The sequence below is a fragment of the Taeniopygia guttata genome, chromosome 1 (assembly GCF_048771995.1).
Source record: "Taeniopygia guttata chromosome 1, bTaeGut7.mat, whole genome shotgun sequence".
NCBI classification, from domain to species: domain Eukaryota; kingdom Metazoa; phylum Chordata; class Aves; order Passeriformes; family Estrildidae; genus Taeniopygia; species Taeniopygia guttata.
The window spans coordinates 50,529,194-50,545,162 of NC_133024.1; the positions used below are offsets into that span (position 1 = coordinate 50,529,194).

The 15,969-nt window shown below is 37.1% G+C and overlaps 1 protein-coding gene across 1 annotated transcript in view; it reads left to right on the forward strand.

Moving 5' to 3' along the window:
- KLHL1 (kelch like family member 1) overlaps positions 1-15,969 on the forward strand; it is a 193,161-nt gene that overhangs the window by 113,540 nt on the left and 63,652 nt on the right. The window contains exon 5 of the mRNA XM_030271533.4: positions 8,667-8,879. Within this exon, the coding sequence (XP_030127393.2) occupies positions 8,667-8,879 (213 nt within the window). The remainder of the gene's footprint in view (positions 1-8,666; positions 8,880-15,969) is intronic.

Here is a 15,969-nt window from a genome sequence, read left to right on the forward strand (position 1 = left end):
TAGGAGAGTAAGAAACTGAGATTGTCATGGTGACTACTTTCCTGAAGTGTTATAATTTAAACCTGGAAAATTGTCATTCTGTTATCTACATGAGAAGGTTTGCATTCCTGCTGTGGAAACAGCACAATTGAAACAGCTGGGGCAGCTCATATTTTCCATACTTGGGAAGTACAAGGGTAAATCTTGGACAAGTAACAGCAAAAATCGCCGGAGTCAGTACCAGTCTGTATCCAGACTATACAATACTGCACCATTGTGACAATTTGTATCGTGATTCTGTATTTTTGCTTCCTGCAGCTTTTTAAATCCAAAGTGCCTCTGGATGATTCACAATACTGATCTCGGCTGCTATTTACTTGAAATTGTGCTGTGAACCTTTCAAATGACAAATAAATCTGGGCCAATTCAAGTCAAAGAACAGAATCATAGAATCTGTCAAGTTGAAAGGGGGTCTCAGGGATCATTTAGTACAACTGCACAGGACAGTCCCCAAGAGTCACACCATGTACTTAAGAGCTTCTTGAACTGTGTCAGGTTTGGTGTTTTGACCACTACCCTGGGAAGTCTGTTCTACTACCCAAACACCATCTAGGTGGAGAACCCTTTCCTACTCTCCAACCTAAACCTCCCCTGATGCAATTTCTGGCTGTTTCTTCGAGTCCCGTCACTGGCACCATGTCAGTGCCAGCCCCTCCTTTTCCCTTCATGAGGAATTTGTAACTGTAATGATGTCGCCTCTCAGTCTCCTCCAGGCTGAACAGACCAAGTGACCTCAGCCAGTCCTCATACAGAATTTCTCTCACTCACTATCCTTATTATCTTCCTCTGGATGCTCTCTAACAGCTTAGTATCTTATATTGTGGTGCCCAAAACTGTCCTCAGCACTCAAAGTGAGGCCACCCCAGTGCAGAGCAGAGTGGGACAATCCCCTCCCTTGTTGCTGATGATGCTGTGCCTGACACACCCCCAGGGTTGGCCCTCCTGGCTGCCAGGGCACTGCTGACATTCAGCTTGCCATTGACTAGGACCACCAGCTCCTTTCCATGGCACTGCCAGCATCTAATTCCCCTGTGTATCTGTACATGCAGAGTTTTCTCATCCCAGGTACAGGCACTTCCTCTTGTTGAGTTTCATGCAATTTGTGATTGCCTAGTCCTCTGATTTGTCAAAGTCTCTCTGCAGGGCTTCTCTGCCTTGGAGGGAGTCAACAGCTCCTCCAAGTTTTGTAGCATCTGCGAACTTGCTTAGTGTCCCTTCCAGTCCAGCGTCCAAGTCATTTCTAAAGAAGTGGAAGAGCACAAGGCCTAAAATGGAGGCATGTGAACCTCTGCTAGAAACAGGTCATCAGTCTGATGTCAAAGATGACATCTTCTCAAGTTAGCTCCTCTAGGACCTGTTCCATAAAGTTCTCATCCAGGCCTTTTAGGAACCTTCTTGCCTGGGTTATATACCAGCTGTGTGATGCACCCAGCTAATTGTGACAAGTTGAAGTCTAGGGCAGTTGACTTGGAAATATCTCTTAAGTTCTCAAAGGATAATCCATCAGTATCATCATCCTGGCTAGGAGGTCTGTAATAGACACCTGTGGTGACATCTGAAGTATCTGTTTGCCCCTTGATTCTCCCCTAGAGGCTCTCAACTGTGCTGTTGCCAGCTGTGTGCTCCATGCATTCTAACCCTTCTATTACATACATTGTCACCCCTCTGTCTCTTCTGCGCTGCCTTTCACTCCTAAAGAGCCTGGAACCATCCAACAGGGCACTCCAGTCACAGCACTCATTGCAACAGGTTTCACTTATCCAATGATGTCAAATCCCTGGGACTGGGCCAAAGGTGTCCGTAGACCCATCAGATGCCAATAAAATGTTGAGTAGATCACCCCATCATCTAGGGACTAAAACCCCCAGATTTTTCTGCTTGCACCAAACCTCAGAGCCATTCATTGACTGATCAATCTGCCTCTTGCTATCAGTATTTTTTAGGTCCCCAAGCTATGCTACCTAAATCTACTAACTTTATTTAGGAAGGGTAAACAAGCATTAATAAAGACCCACAAAAAACAGAAAGAAGGAGAAAGAGGGGAAGGGAAGGGAAGGGAAGGGAAGGGAAGGGAAGGGAAGGGAAGGGAAGGGAAGGGAAGGGAAGGGAAGGGAAGGGAAGGGAAGGGAAGGGAAGGGAAGGGAAGGGAAGGGAAGGGAAGGGAAGGGAAGGGAAGGGAAGGGAAGGGAAGGGAAGGGAAGGGAAGGGAAGGGAAGGGAAGGGAAGGGAAGGGAAGGGAAGGGAAGGGAAGGGAAGGGAAGGGAAGGGAAGGGAAGGAGGAAGGAAGGAAGGAAGGAAGGAAGGAAGGAAGGAAGGAAGGAAGGAAGGAAGGAAGGAAGGAAGGAAGGAAGGAAGGAAGGAAGGAAGGAAGGAAGGAAGGAAGGAAGGAAGGAAGGAAGGAAGGAAGGAAGGAAGGAAGGAAGGAAGGAAGGAAGGAAGGAAGGAAGGAAGGAAGGAAGGAAGGAAGGAAGGAAGGAAGGAAGGAAGGAAGGAAGGAAGGAAGGAAGGAAGGAAGGAAGGAAGGAAGGAAGGAAGGAAGGAAGGAAGGAAGGAAGGAAGGAAGGAAGGAAGGAAGGAAGGAAGGAAGGAAGGAAGGAAGGAAGGATTAATTGGTTTACAGGCTGCTAGAGTTTTGGTTTTCCTAGATACCATGGTAAGAAGAAAATATTATGCATACATTGAGGCCTAATGCCAAGAAGTTCCAGGGTTTGTAGGATGCAGGACCTTCCAGGACAGTATTGGAAGATTTTTTAAGTCAAGGGGAGCAAGATGTGTATGTGTGTGTGCATGTGTCTACATCCATCTAGTGAATTGTGCCTGTACAAAATTTTTATGTACAGGTTTAGGTTTCTTGAATCTTCTTGGATGTGAAAAAGAGTGGATGAGACAAGAGCCTTCACCAATACAAGAAAAAAATGTTAATCATTCTGACATAGCTTGAAAGTTTTAGACAGTTTATCATAATAAACTGGCATATCAGCAAATATTATGAGCAACAGGTTGTGAGCTATCCTTAGAGTGTGAAATCCCAGAATGCCACATCATTTTCACAGTGAATTAGACTATAATATGGCTAATTCTGCAGCCTCATATCCTGAACCCTATTGTTATTTTTTTTAATTAAATCAAAGTGTGCAAGTAAAAAAGGAAGCTTTTTAGATTGTGAAAGTATAGCTTAGTTATCTGGAAGTCTCATTCTAAGATTTCAGTACACTGTATGAGATTGTACCCATAGTCACAGTCTCTTCTATCCTTAACCTGCTGTCTCCTCTTCCCAAAAAGCAGCACTTTCTTATCTCTCTTCCTACTGGTAAAGTTGAAGGAGGAGGATACACAGATACATGGCATCTCTTTCCACTGTCCTTTGAACACCCCAGCTGTAATACCCCTTTTGTAATGATGATGCCAGATCAGCATCTGGTTCTGGGAGAAACATAGATTTTTGTATTACATAGGTCAGATGGAGCTCACTCTCAGATGAAATCTGAGATTTGATTAGAGATTCAGGGTCCCAGGTTCGGGTTTCCAGATGGAATCTGGAATTTCGCTAGAGAACCAGACCATAAGCATATTAATAAATACTGGTCCTTTGTCTAATGGGAGTTTAAATGGGCTGAAAAGTCCATTCTCTTTAGGGAAGAAATTATACAGTATTGTAAAGGGGGTGTAGTCTTATATGATACTCGGCTGATAGAGAAAATGGGACATAAAAACAAGAGGTGTGAATTCAGTGTAGCACAGCAGCAATAATTCCAGACTGAACTATCTTGGGAATTAACCAAAATCAAAATTTTATTTCATGTCTTATCACTTCAGAAACTATACTGCCAATATCATTTAATATGAAAATCAGATGCACTATTTATTCATTTATTTAAATATTCTCATGATAACTTAAGTTCTAAATTGAAAGTAGTATGAGCTTAAAATATTATAGACATAAGTGATATACTAAGTGAAAGCCTAGTATATGGATATCTGGTTTTTGGCATTAGTTAATGTGGTTTTAATTGTTACGGTCACAGTGTCCAAATCACAAAAATATAAAACATTTTAAATAAGACCCCTACATCCAAAACGAAAAAAGTATTTTACTTCATTGTTAACTCTGGTGTAGCAGGTTCTGAATAGCGCTCTCAATATGACATTATTTGTCAACATATGAAATTATTTAATATTTTTCAGGTTCTTCATTATAACTTGTTCATGCTCAGGAGTGAAATCAATGACATAACCATCAATGAAAACTAGCTTTTGCAAGTTAATTTGATTCCATGTGGAATAATAATGATTACAAGTTAAGATTAAAAAAAATCAAATTCAATTGTACTTGTGACAGCATTATAAGATATATGATATTAAATTCTATTTGGTAATAATTTAATTTTATTAGTGCCTTTATGTTCCTGTGATGCACAGTCTATTAGATACTTGGGCAATTGTTTATCTACCTTTAAACATAGATATGTTTTGTTTACATGGTTCTGCTGTTCTAATACTTCATGCTTATTTAATGCTAATCTTGTGTACTGCTAAAAAGGTTTAAAAATGAACCAGCTCTACCATTGAAATGCTATACCCCTACAGCAATGGGGGTTATGCATGGTCATTTTTAGAAAGTGAAAGAGCAATCAAGTGACACAGCTTTGTCCAAGCGGGTTCAGAGACTGTCATACTTTCTATTGTGAGTTACATTTTCTGAATTAAAGGCAAAAATCTACAGTTCCACTTAATTAAAGCAGGGAAAGGCTGCATGAATGATGCATGCAGAGCAGATCCAGTGCATCATTTGAGACATATGAAATGGTGAAGATCAACCTACAAAACCTCTTAAAGTATTAGAGTCAAAAATTACAGGTCCTGGAGACTCATCCAACTCTGTCATATGATCTTCGGCATGCTTAAAGGTTCAGTACCCTTGTTCTCATAATAAAGGTTTATCTGTCCATGAGGACCTAGGCATTCCTGAAAGCACTCCACTAGAACAGGATGAGAGGAAATGGACTCCACTTGTGCCAAGGGAAAATGCCATTGGGTATTAGGAAAAATTTCTTTACTTGAAAGGGTGAACATAGTGTGGAATCACTATCCCTGAAAGTATTCAAAAGACATCTAGATTTGGTGCCTGGGACATGGTTTAGTGGCAAAGATGCCAATGTTAGGTTAATGGTTGATTTTAAGTCTTTTCCGGCTGTACTGAATCTGTGATTCTATAGCTGTGTACCTCAATTCCTACCTTGCATCTTAATCTCAGAATTTAAAATTTATTTAATGTAACCTGAAAAGAAGTCATGGACATCTATTATATCCTGTTCCCTAAAGTACAAAAATGAATACTAGTCACATTAAAAAACAAAAAAAAAAGGATATTTTTTCCACAATTAGCATATAACAAATTATTTTTGTTGTGGTAGAACAGCTAGCCATTGAAATATGCTTCATTGCTCCAAATTAAATGAATCTCAAGAAATTAAAATATTATCTAGGAAGATTTGACATTCATTAGTCACTTCAGAGAAATACTAATAAGTTGAAGAAGAAAGTTTTTACCTCTGGAGATCAAAAATGTGGATTCTATATATAAATCAGAATTATATATATTACATTTATGTTATATATAAGAATACATATGGTATATTTATAATATATATGAAATATTATATATATAAAACCTAATATATATTTGTTACTTTCTGCAATACTCATGCCCAAATAACATGAAATTTATATAAGTCCAGATGTTTAGACAAAGAGATTTGAGCTTATATGTTTTGTTTGAAAACTTTGATTCTACAATCAGTACAGAGGTTGGAATAAGTTCTCTTTAAGTATTTATGCAGAAAAAACAATTTAAGATGACCAAAAAAACCTTAATTAAATATAAAATTATTGTTCTGAAGATAAAGCTCCTGCTTGGAATTTTATTCATGATAACTTAAGCTCTGTCAGTTCATGAAATGTGTTCCACCATCACGGTGCTACTCTATAGTATTAGGTCTTTGGATTAATCTGCTTTTGCAAAATGCGATGTTGATTCCTATTAAGAGGTAGAGTTATATTTTTTTTCATAATGAGATTTAATGTCAGTTGAACCAGGCTTAATTAAACTTTGTCTTATAAATCATTTTATTGAGAAGTGCAATGAAGTCTTGTGAGTTTTATGACTTTTTAATTAAAATGAATTAAGCCAGCTTGTGGTTAAGTGCTTCCCTACAAACTAGTTCCCTTACATTTCCAAACTATTCTCAAATATTCTAGACACACAATTTAAACTTTATCAGGAGGCAATGGTTTAAAACCTCATTCCAGAAAACTCTACATTTTTAGGGATCTATTGGAATTTAATGTAGTAATTTTAAAAAGAGCTGAGTCATTTTTTGATCCAATTATCAATTATGTTAAGGTAGCTTAACAGAATGGTTAGTATAGGCCATGACCACATATACATCTTTGATTTTCTGTTGTGTCAGCATCCTATATATGTAGAGTTTAAAAGCAACTCATTGAAAGTTAAGTTGTACGTATCAAAGCATTCACATTTATAATATTAAGCATAATTTTCAACTTTGTCAAATTTATTCTATCTGCACTTATCTATTTTATCTGTAATTACACATTTCAAGGAACTTCTGTCTCATGATTTTGTCATGCCTATGTCTGCAACATGCATGTCTGCTGCTTTATATAAAATATAATAATTATAAATTAATAATAAATAAGAATTTTAAATAAAAATGTTTAAACAGTAAATTTCAAAAAGTATTAATTTGGAGAATTAAAATAAGTTTCCTTCTATTGAATTAGTCAGGGAAGGATAGCATGTGACATACTAGAGCCAGAGTATAATTCTATTGTTGTTAAGTCTTGCACACTATTTTCTTGTATTTGTTATAATGTCTTTTATTTCAGTTTTGATGACCAGTCTGTCTTTCCCGTGGTTCAGACACAATCAAGCAATTACAGGCAGCACTGATTTGATTTTAATATGCTGAAAACTGAATTTAGAGGGTATAACAATGGAATTACCTACTTCCCTCAGTTTTGATGTTCTTTCATTTAAGTCCTTAACTGATGTTTTGTCATTCTTTCCCACTTTTCATCTTAAAAATTCTATCCAAAACAGCATAAAAAAATTCATTATTATTTTTCATAAATTAGATGTTGCAACTTACTGTTCCCAATATTTCTTTTTGCATTTTCAGTTTACATAAAAATTTAGCTCAATTTTTTTTTGTGCCTCCAGTCTTCAATTACTTCACTTTATATTTTTTATAAATTGAGAATATGAAAACACATTTACAATTTCTCCACAGAGATAAAGCACCCTAAAGTAGATATTTGGAGAAAAATATCTGTAGAATTGTGATTCTACTGTGTCCTGTTGTTGTAGAGTAGGTAGTTCAGGAAGTGCTTAAATCAGTCCTTAGGATTCAGACAACTAAATGCAACACTTTTTGGGGGGTTTTGTTTGGTTGTTGTTTTTTGTTTGTTTTTTTCTTTTGTTTTGTTTATGTGTTTTATGTAGTTTATAGGGAAGTTTTTTTAGGGTTTTTAGTTGTCCCTATTTTTATTTTTCTTGGTTCTGTCCAGGACAAAGTTAATTACTTTGCAGTAGCCAGGAGTGGGGCATAACTAGACACAGAGGTTAGTCTGTAAAACCATATGTCACTGCTGGGAGTGGGGGAGAAATGTCTGTTCCAAGGGGAAGGGGTTCTTTCTGGTCGAGTAAATGTGACAGAGGGATCCATCTGCTGTTGTCTCCTGGGGAGGGGGGTAGTGGGTGTGGGGGCTTTGGTTCTGTGTGAATCGCTTCCTTTCTTGTCTCTGTCATTACTATAGTTGCTGTTACTCTTTGTTTCTTTACCTCACTGCCTTTCCTGTAAATTGCTCCTATCTCAGCCAGTGACCTTTACTTTTTGTGCCTCCAATTTTCCTCTCTAGCCCACTGCAGTGTGGAAGGGTGAGAGGAAAAGCAGGAGAGCAAGAGAGTGTCAGTGGTTTGGAGAGTGGGGGCATTGAACTGGGGAGGACTGTTCCTAAACCACAACAGTACAATAGCTTTCAATACTGCAAGATCTTAATTGCTGTAAACTATTTGCATGATAAACTTTGTTCTGAACAAGGTCAAAAAAATAATCCTTAATTCATGGTGTTGATCTTCCCCTCAGCCTTGTCATATGTGTAGATGGAAATCTAGATATTCATAGTATAACTATATGACTGACAAGTTATTTAAGAAATAGCAAAAGAAAGACAGTGGAAATATCTAGAAAAATGTAGTATGAGCATGTAAAGATTTATAATATATTTAATGTGCTCAATTACAACCGAGTTTATAAAAATTTCAAACAATAGCCTTTACTAATTCTGACAATTTTTAATTATGATATTATCATATAATCCTCATATTGTTTTTGAAATAATTTATATATGACTTGCAACTATAGCTGTTGAACTGTAGTAATTTATATTCTGTTTTTCTCATGAGCTACAAGGATATGGCAGAGCATACCCATATCTGGGTATGGCAGATATTGACTAATCCTATGGCTTATTAGCTGTAGTGGCTTTTTTTTTTTTAATTTTCTTGCACTATTACTGAATCTGAAATACTTTTCTCTTCCCAGGAGAATATAATGGAAGTTATAAGAAATCAAGAATTTTTACTTCTACCTGCCGAAGAACTCCATAAACTTCTTGCCAGTGATGATGTGAATGTTCCTGATGAAGAGACCATTTTCCATGCCTTAATGATGTGGGTGAAATATGATATGCAGAGGCGATGCAGTGACCTAAGTATGCTGCTTGCTTATATCAGATTACCACTCCTTCCACCTCAGGTATTTTTAAAATTATTTAATCATCATCATAACAAGAATATCATTGTTGCTGTTTCCTTGTGAAAACTCTCATCAGTTTATGATCTGTAACTTCTGAATACTCTGCATGTTTAAAAGCGAACCTGTTCAGAATCAGAAAAAATGGTTGTAACCTTTGACCCAGAGTAATCTCAATAAACTTGAGAGTTGTATCAACACATTCACAAGAAGGGCAGAGTTGTGAAACTGAAGAGGAGTAGCTGCAGATTTCATAACATGCTAAGAAAAAACAGGCAGAATAGTAAATATTCTCAGAAAAGCTAACAAAATCGAAACAGAACCAACAAACCAACAACAAAAAAAACCCAAACACACAGGGTTTATGACAGATACCAGGCTGAGGAGGAGTCAACAATGTGAATTAAGAAAACTCTGTATTGTTCTACAACACAAAAAATTGTCACCAGGCAGTATTTCCCATAATACCTGGTGCTGCTAAGGCTGCACCTACCTTATTGTTTCCAATTTTGTACTCCACGATTTGAAAGGCATAGGAACAAATTGGAGAAGGTTCAGGGGTGGGCTACCAAGATGGCATGTCTGGAAAGGAGAAGCAGAAGAAGTGGGCTTGTTCAAACTAGTGAAAAGATGTGATGATCTAATAGCAACTTAAGACCTGAAGGTAGGGTCATGGAACCACATTCCTGAGCGGATCACAAAATGTAAGAAGAGACAAACACTCTAAATTGTAGCACGGACAATTCAGATTGGACATTAGCTTGGGGAGGAATCACTTGGAATGCAGTGTACAAATGCAGTAGTTTTTCCAAAGGTCAAGTGTGCTTCTTCATGGATGGTTTTCCTGAATTAGCTAGACAAGATCACTAAATGCAGTGTTGGCAGAAGCCCTGATTTGAATGAGCAGACCTAGCTGACCACTGGTGATCATTTGGATCTCCACTCCTATGAATGCTTACATCAATCTGTGATTCAGTTCAGGCTTCAGGTCACTTTTTCCTTTTTTTTTTTTTTTTCCTAGAGAACTAAGTGGCAATTCCTTTCTGTAATTCCATAAACTCAGTTCTCCTTTCAGTTAGTGTACTGGGCCTGTCTGGAGTAAACTGTCTTCATGACAGCTGATAATGTGCTGTGATTATTGATACAACAGAAGGTGAGAGTAACCCATCCTGTCAATAGATCCCTGGGTGCAGATCAGAGTGAAACAACGCCGAATGCCTGGTGTTTTTAGACATATACATGTAGGCCTTATTGTAGAACAATTTGGTTGCACAGAAAAACAGGTATATTGTTACAATATAAAAGCATAAAAATGTCACTTAAGAAAATGTTTAAGAAAGAAAAGGAAGGCAAAAGAGTAGAAAGACCTTACCACCCATAGGCCTCAAGACAAGACTTGTTTGGGGAAATTTTGATGTCTGTTGAAGTGATGGTCAGCATCTTGATCAAAGTGACAGTTTCAGACTATCGCCAGGTGATGGAGGAAATCCCAGTGAAGTCCACAGCACACAAAAGCTATTTGGCTTATATTCCTTCAGGTAGGAAAACCCAGGTACCTCGCTTGGAGTGGAGAATTTCAACTAGATGATGTAATGTGGATCATGGGACACTTTGGGAGTCTATGACACCTTCTAAGATACAGCTGCCTCTTACATCAATGAATTTGAGTCCCTTGAGACCCATTATGGCCCATTATCAGAGACTGATACCTTCAGGCTATGCATGAATGTCCCAGTACTTCTCGGAAGGAGAGTTACCACAGCTGAGTCACTTGAGTAAGGACAAAGAGACATTATTGTGCCTTGAAGGATTTACCTCTGTCCTTACCTGGTTCAGCACCAGCTGTAGCCTGAGGTGTCAGGTGTGCTCTCCCACTGCACCTAGAAGGTTACTTTGCACTTCACCAGCTTGTCTCTGATTGTTTGAGTCACCAGCATTCCAGTCTCTCTTACAATGTCACTTCTGGGGTGCCCCCTCTATTTTAAGTTCCCCTCACAGTCCAAATTCTGGTTAGTAGACATATTTAGGGAGATGTGGGTTTTGTTGGTTGCTGATGAAGAGCTGGATATTTGCAGTTTTCTGCAGTGGGCAAAAGTCCTCTGATGATTTTAGCAATATTTAAGCCATTAACCATTTCAGTCTCTTACACAGTGGTGGTAACACACGTTTTCACTATTGCTGAGCTGCATTTATATAGCAAGAAGGTAGATGACTAGGAAGTTTGGTACACGGAAAGAAAAATGTTTAGAAACTGTTTATAAAGAACTTTAGAAATAATGTTTTGTAGTATACCAGCAATTCTCTTGAACTTTCTGTTCTATTTCATTTGTAAATTAAGTCTTTTACACTGGTGCTGGTCTGTAATTGAGAACTGCATCATAAATGTATCAACTATAATGCTAAAAAAGCAAGGTCTTTTTCAAAATTAGAATTAAGATACAACAGAATTTCAACAAAAAATATTGAGAACTGAAAGTGAAATTTTACTTTTTATTACCAAAAGTTGTTGGTTTTTTTTTTTTTCCTGCTGTGGTTTATACTTAAATATGTATCAAATAAAACTCTCTGTCATTTTCATTGCACTGAAAATTAACTGAAGAGTGCTCTGGAAAGAAGCCAGGTCAAAATTTACAGCTCATCATTGAATCTTTGAAAAAATAACCCAACTATTTACTTTCCTTACTTTTAAATTCACTTTAAAAAAAGGAAGTCAAAGACTACAAAAATTATTATCAGACTGGAAAGATTATACTGAGATCCACCTAAAATGAAGGTTTAAATTCAGAGTCTGAGTTTCCATGATACCTCATTTCACTCTCAAGGTACAGCAATTATTTTGGCAATGTAGTTGGACTTAAATAGTACAATATCAAACAATGTGGTTCATAATCCAGTAGATACATTTAGGAGAAGGTGAGCCAGTATTAACCTGTTAAAAGGAAACTATCATGAAGCTCAAATTAAATAACAGAACCTGCAATGTTGCCATAGGAACTTTGCTTCTTTGATTTGCCTGGAGCCATCTTCTAAACTAAAATGGTTCCTATTTCTTCATTCAAGTCAAAAAAGAAAGACTGGTGGCTTGGCCAACATAAGAACTTATTTCATGTTATAATAGGTAATAAAATAGGTAATAGGCAATATTATATAATAGATAATAAAATAAAAATAACACCTTTCTGTAGGTGTTCCAGATATTTTATGTTGATCCATACTGAAAACATAATTCATGCATATTTTTGTTCTTAAGGGATTTGGGGAGACTAAAAATTTTGTGGCATCCTTAAGCCTTGTTAATGTTTAAGTATTTTAGATTATTTATTTGTATAGTTAATTTACAATTGTTAATTGTTTATGTATGAAATACTTGCCCAGTGACTTTTGATAGCATTCTTTACAGAGAGTACGTTAACAAACAAGTTAAGAAACAAGCAAATACTGTATTTAAGAGGACCTTTTGTCAGTTTTTCAAAAAGTATAAGAAACTACTTTTGTGGCTGAATGGTGCCACTGCTGTCCTCAATTTTCAGTTTTTGATTGCATTTTAAATAAATCCCTTTCAACGTTTTAAAAAACCTAACAAAATTAGGTTAAAACTGTAAAACAATACAGAAACACTACAGATAGTTTATATACAGGTGTGTGTGTGTCTGTGTATGTATTTTTTTTACATGATATGATAAACATATACAAAATCACAGAATCAAAATGACAGAATGCCTGAGGTTGGAAGGGACCTCTGAATAACCTCTGGTCCAGCACTTCTGCTCAAGCAGAGATAACTGAGAGCCATTTGCACAGGACTCTGTCTAAAGAGTTTTTAAATAATTCCAAGGATTCTGCCAGTGCTTAGCCACCCTAACAGTATTAAAGTGTTTCCTGATGTTCAGAGGAAACCTCCTGTGTTTCAGTTTGCACCCACTGACTCTCATCCTGTGGGCACCACTGAAGAAACCTGGATCTCTCCTTTATGCACCTTCTCTTCAGGTATTTATGAACATTAGTAAGATTTCCCAAAGGCTCCTCTTTTCTGGGATAAGCTGACCCAGCTCTCTCAGACTTCCCTCAGAGGAGTGGTGCTCCAGTCCCTTCATCATCTTTGTGAGCCTCCATTGTGTTCTCTACAGTATGTTCATATCTCTCTTGTACTGAGGAGTCTAGAATTGGACACAGCTCTTCTTGTTTGACCTCTCCAGTGCTGACACAAGGGGAAGAACCACTCTCCTGGACTTACTGACAATACTTTGTCTAATGCAACTCCAGATATCACCTACATTCTTTGAGGCAAGGGCACAGTGCTGTCTCCTGTTCTGCCAAGCTGCTTTCTGACTGGATGGCCCACAGCATCTATTAGTCCATGAATGTACATGACACATACACATATGCATGGCCATAAAAATATACATAGGAATCTATTTAATTATTTTATACTAGAATGTAGTTAGGAAACCTTTTCTTAGAAGTGAAAAATTATAGTTATGGAAAGATATATCCAATAAAGTATGATCAGAACAGTTGAAGACGTTCTTACCTAGTTCCCTGATGACAGGTGATATAGTGATTGCTGTTCCCACCCATCAGGGAGCAAAGTGGTTCATCTAAATCCTCAATAATTTTGTATAGACAAAAGTCTAGCCTCATCTGCAGCTGAAGCTGAAACATTAACTTCTGGCCATGAAGGCAAATGACATAAAAGAGATTATATCTATGCCACTGAATTCTCCTTTTCTTTGTTTCTACCTTTCCCAAAAGACCATAGTTTATCCCATGTTTGTATCTCCTGTTCCCTGACTCAAGCTGTACCATGAAACATTCAATGCAGTGCAGCAGCATAGTTGAGGTTCTGCCTATTTTGATTACTAATGGTGTAATTTCATTTACTAAGATGAAAAGCTGATTTCTGCTATTTGTTGGTACACAGTGTAAAATATCTGTTAATGTTGATGCTACAGCATAAGCCAAGAATGTATGCAGCTTCTGTTGGGCAAAACATTATTTTTATGGTGTTTTTTAAGAGTGTAAGAAGTTACTAATAATACCTGGGCTGCTGAAGGAATTTGCAAGCAAGAGAAGTTAATACGATACTGAGTACCTAGAATAGCATGACAGTAAAGATGAGGATGTTTAGCCTTTTTAAGCAAAGATGTACATAATGAAAAGAGCACAAATATTTCCTTATAGAAATGCTTGAGTTAAAGCTAACTTGTATTCCACAAGTGTTCTGGGTTTATAAAAGCTGTTATTTGCATCTGCCTATAACAGTATATCACTGTTTTAGCTAGGAAAGTTTAAAAAATAGCATGAAGCAGAGATATTACTGTCTTTTCCTCTGTAACACTTTTAATAATATCACTTTCAGGGGCTTGCAAACCACATCAGTAGGATAATGCATTGTCTTTGACTATGTGGCTCAGATCCAGTGAATCTGTTATAGGCATCTAAATTAGATTTCTTGCCCAGGAGCAGAAACAATGCAGTCCTTATAAAAATAAATACTTAAATACCGTGTAAGCCACTGGAGAGAAAATTAACAGATCCACATGAGTTCTCTTCTTATTTCTACAGAGATGCTGTAGGTAAACTGTAGGAAGCACCGAGCCTCTAATTACCCTTAGAATTCACACATTACATGACTGTACATGATCTTAAACATATATATGAATTTGCATGTAATAAATGAGTAGAAACCCTTTAAATCTTAGCTTAGATAACTGACATGATCATGTAAACTTGTAAATTCCTTCCACAGCTCAGCTGGCATCTGGCAAAGAAGTATTTCTTTGTGCTACTAAAAAAAACCCCAATTAACCAGGCAGTTGTCAGACAGGTTCATTAAGTTTTGACTTTTTCAACATATACTGAGCTAGAGGAAACAACTGAAGGTTCCTTTGCTTAGCAAAAAATGTAAGGTATTCTATGTCAGTCAATCTTTAAATTTATCTTTGAGAGCAGTGTGATTGATAATATGAAATGAGAACCTTCCTCAGTTCTCTGTCTCCCGTGTCACTAAACAAGTGCAGCTGATAAGAACTCACACCTGAGTAGAGTTCTAGGCTTTTAGGATTGGTTCCTACCTACAGGTCTGGGGAAAATCCTAAGGGTATGCAGAAACTCGGTCAGCCTCTGCAACATTTTGTGAATTCTTTCAATCATTTCGAAATGATTGCATACCAGGAGATTATAACTTTAATCTGAAAAGTCTGAAGGTATGATTCAGTTTCTTATTCACCTACGGTGCAGGCTTCTCCACATCAGCTAGATTTCTAACCTCTCACTATAGGCAATAAAGATCTGGTTCATTTCCCAACACATAGGAGCGAGCCTGTGTGCTGATTTGAGAAGTTCCATGGATTCTCACATTGCCTAGCTCCAAGCAATTTATCTAGAAACATTCCCTTCTAAATCCAGTACTATATTTACTGGCTCTGTGTGGATTCTCAGATGCCCTGTGGCATCTGAAGTGGTGCTAAATGCTTGGTTTTGTGCAAGTGGCTTAAGCCAATTAAACTAAGCAATATTTTTAAAGAAATATTTATGTTAATTTCAAGCAAACAATTATTAATTAATTACTGTAAGAATTAATAACTTCCAAGTCCACAAAACATTAATTTCTGGCAGGCTTCTAGGATGATCTTCATATTCCTCTCTTAAGTTATCAATGCAATAAAAATTTGGGCTTGAAATTTCAGTTGCCTGTATAATGACAATTAGTTGAGTATAGCCAGTAGAAACAAGATAAGCTGTTATTTTTTTACTTTTCTTATACAGATCATACAGTAAAGCTAGCTTTTTAAAGTTTTTGTAGCAGCTTCTCTGGTGGTGGATGTAGCTTGTAAGCTGCTACTTCACCTGAATAAAGATATGATACTTTAATGCAGTGAGCAAGATACAGTCCAAAGGATTTTTCTTGCCTTTTAGATAGTTCTAAAACTGTCCAAAAGTCCTGTCCATATGGCTGGGATTCTTTTTGTGTAGATAAATGACATGTGAACATTTGTAAATAGTGAAAATGATAACTGTTCAACACAGTTATGTGTGACATTCACTTCTAGATACATTTTATTATCAATAAAGTTTAGCAAATGCCGAAAAA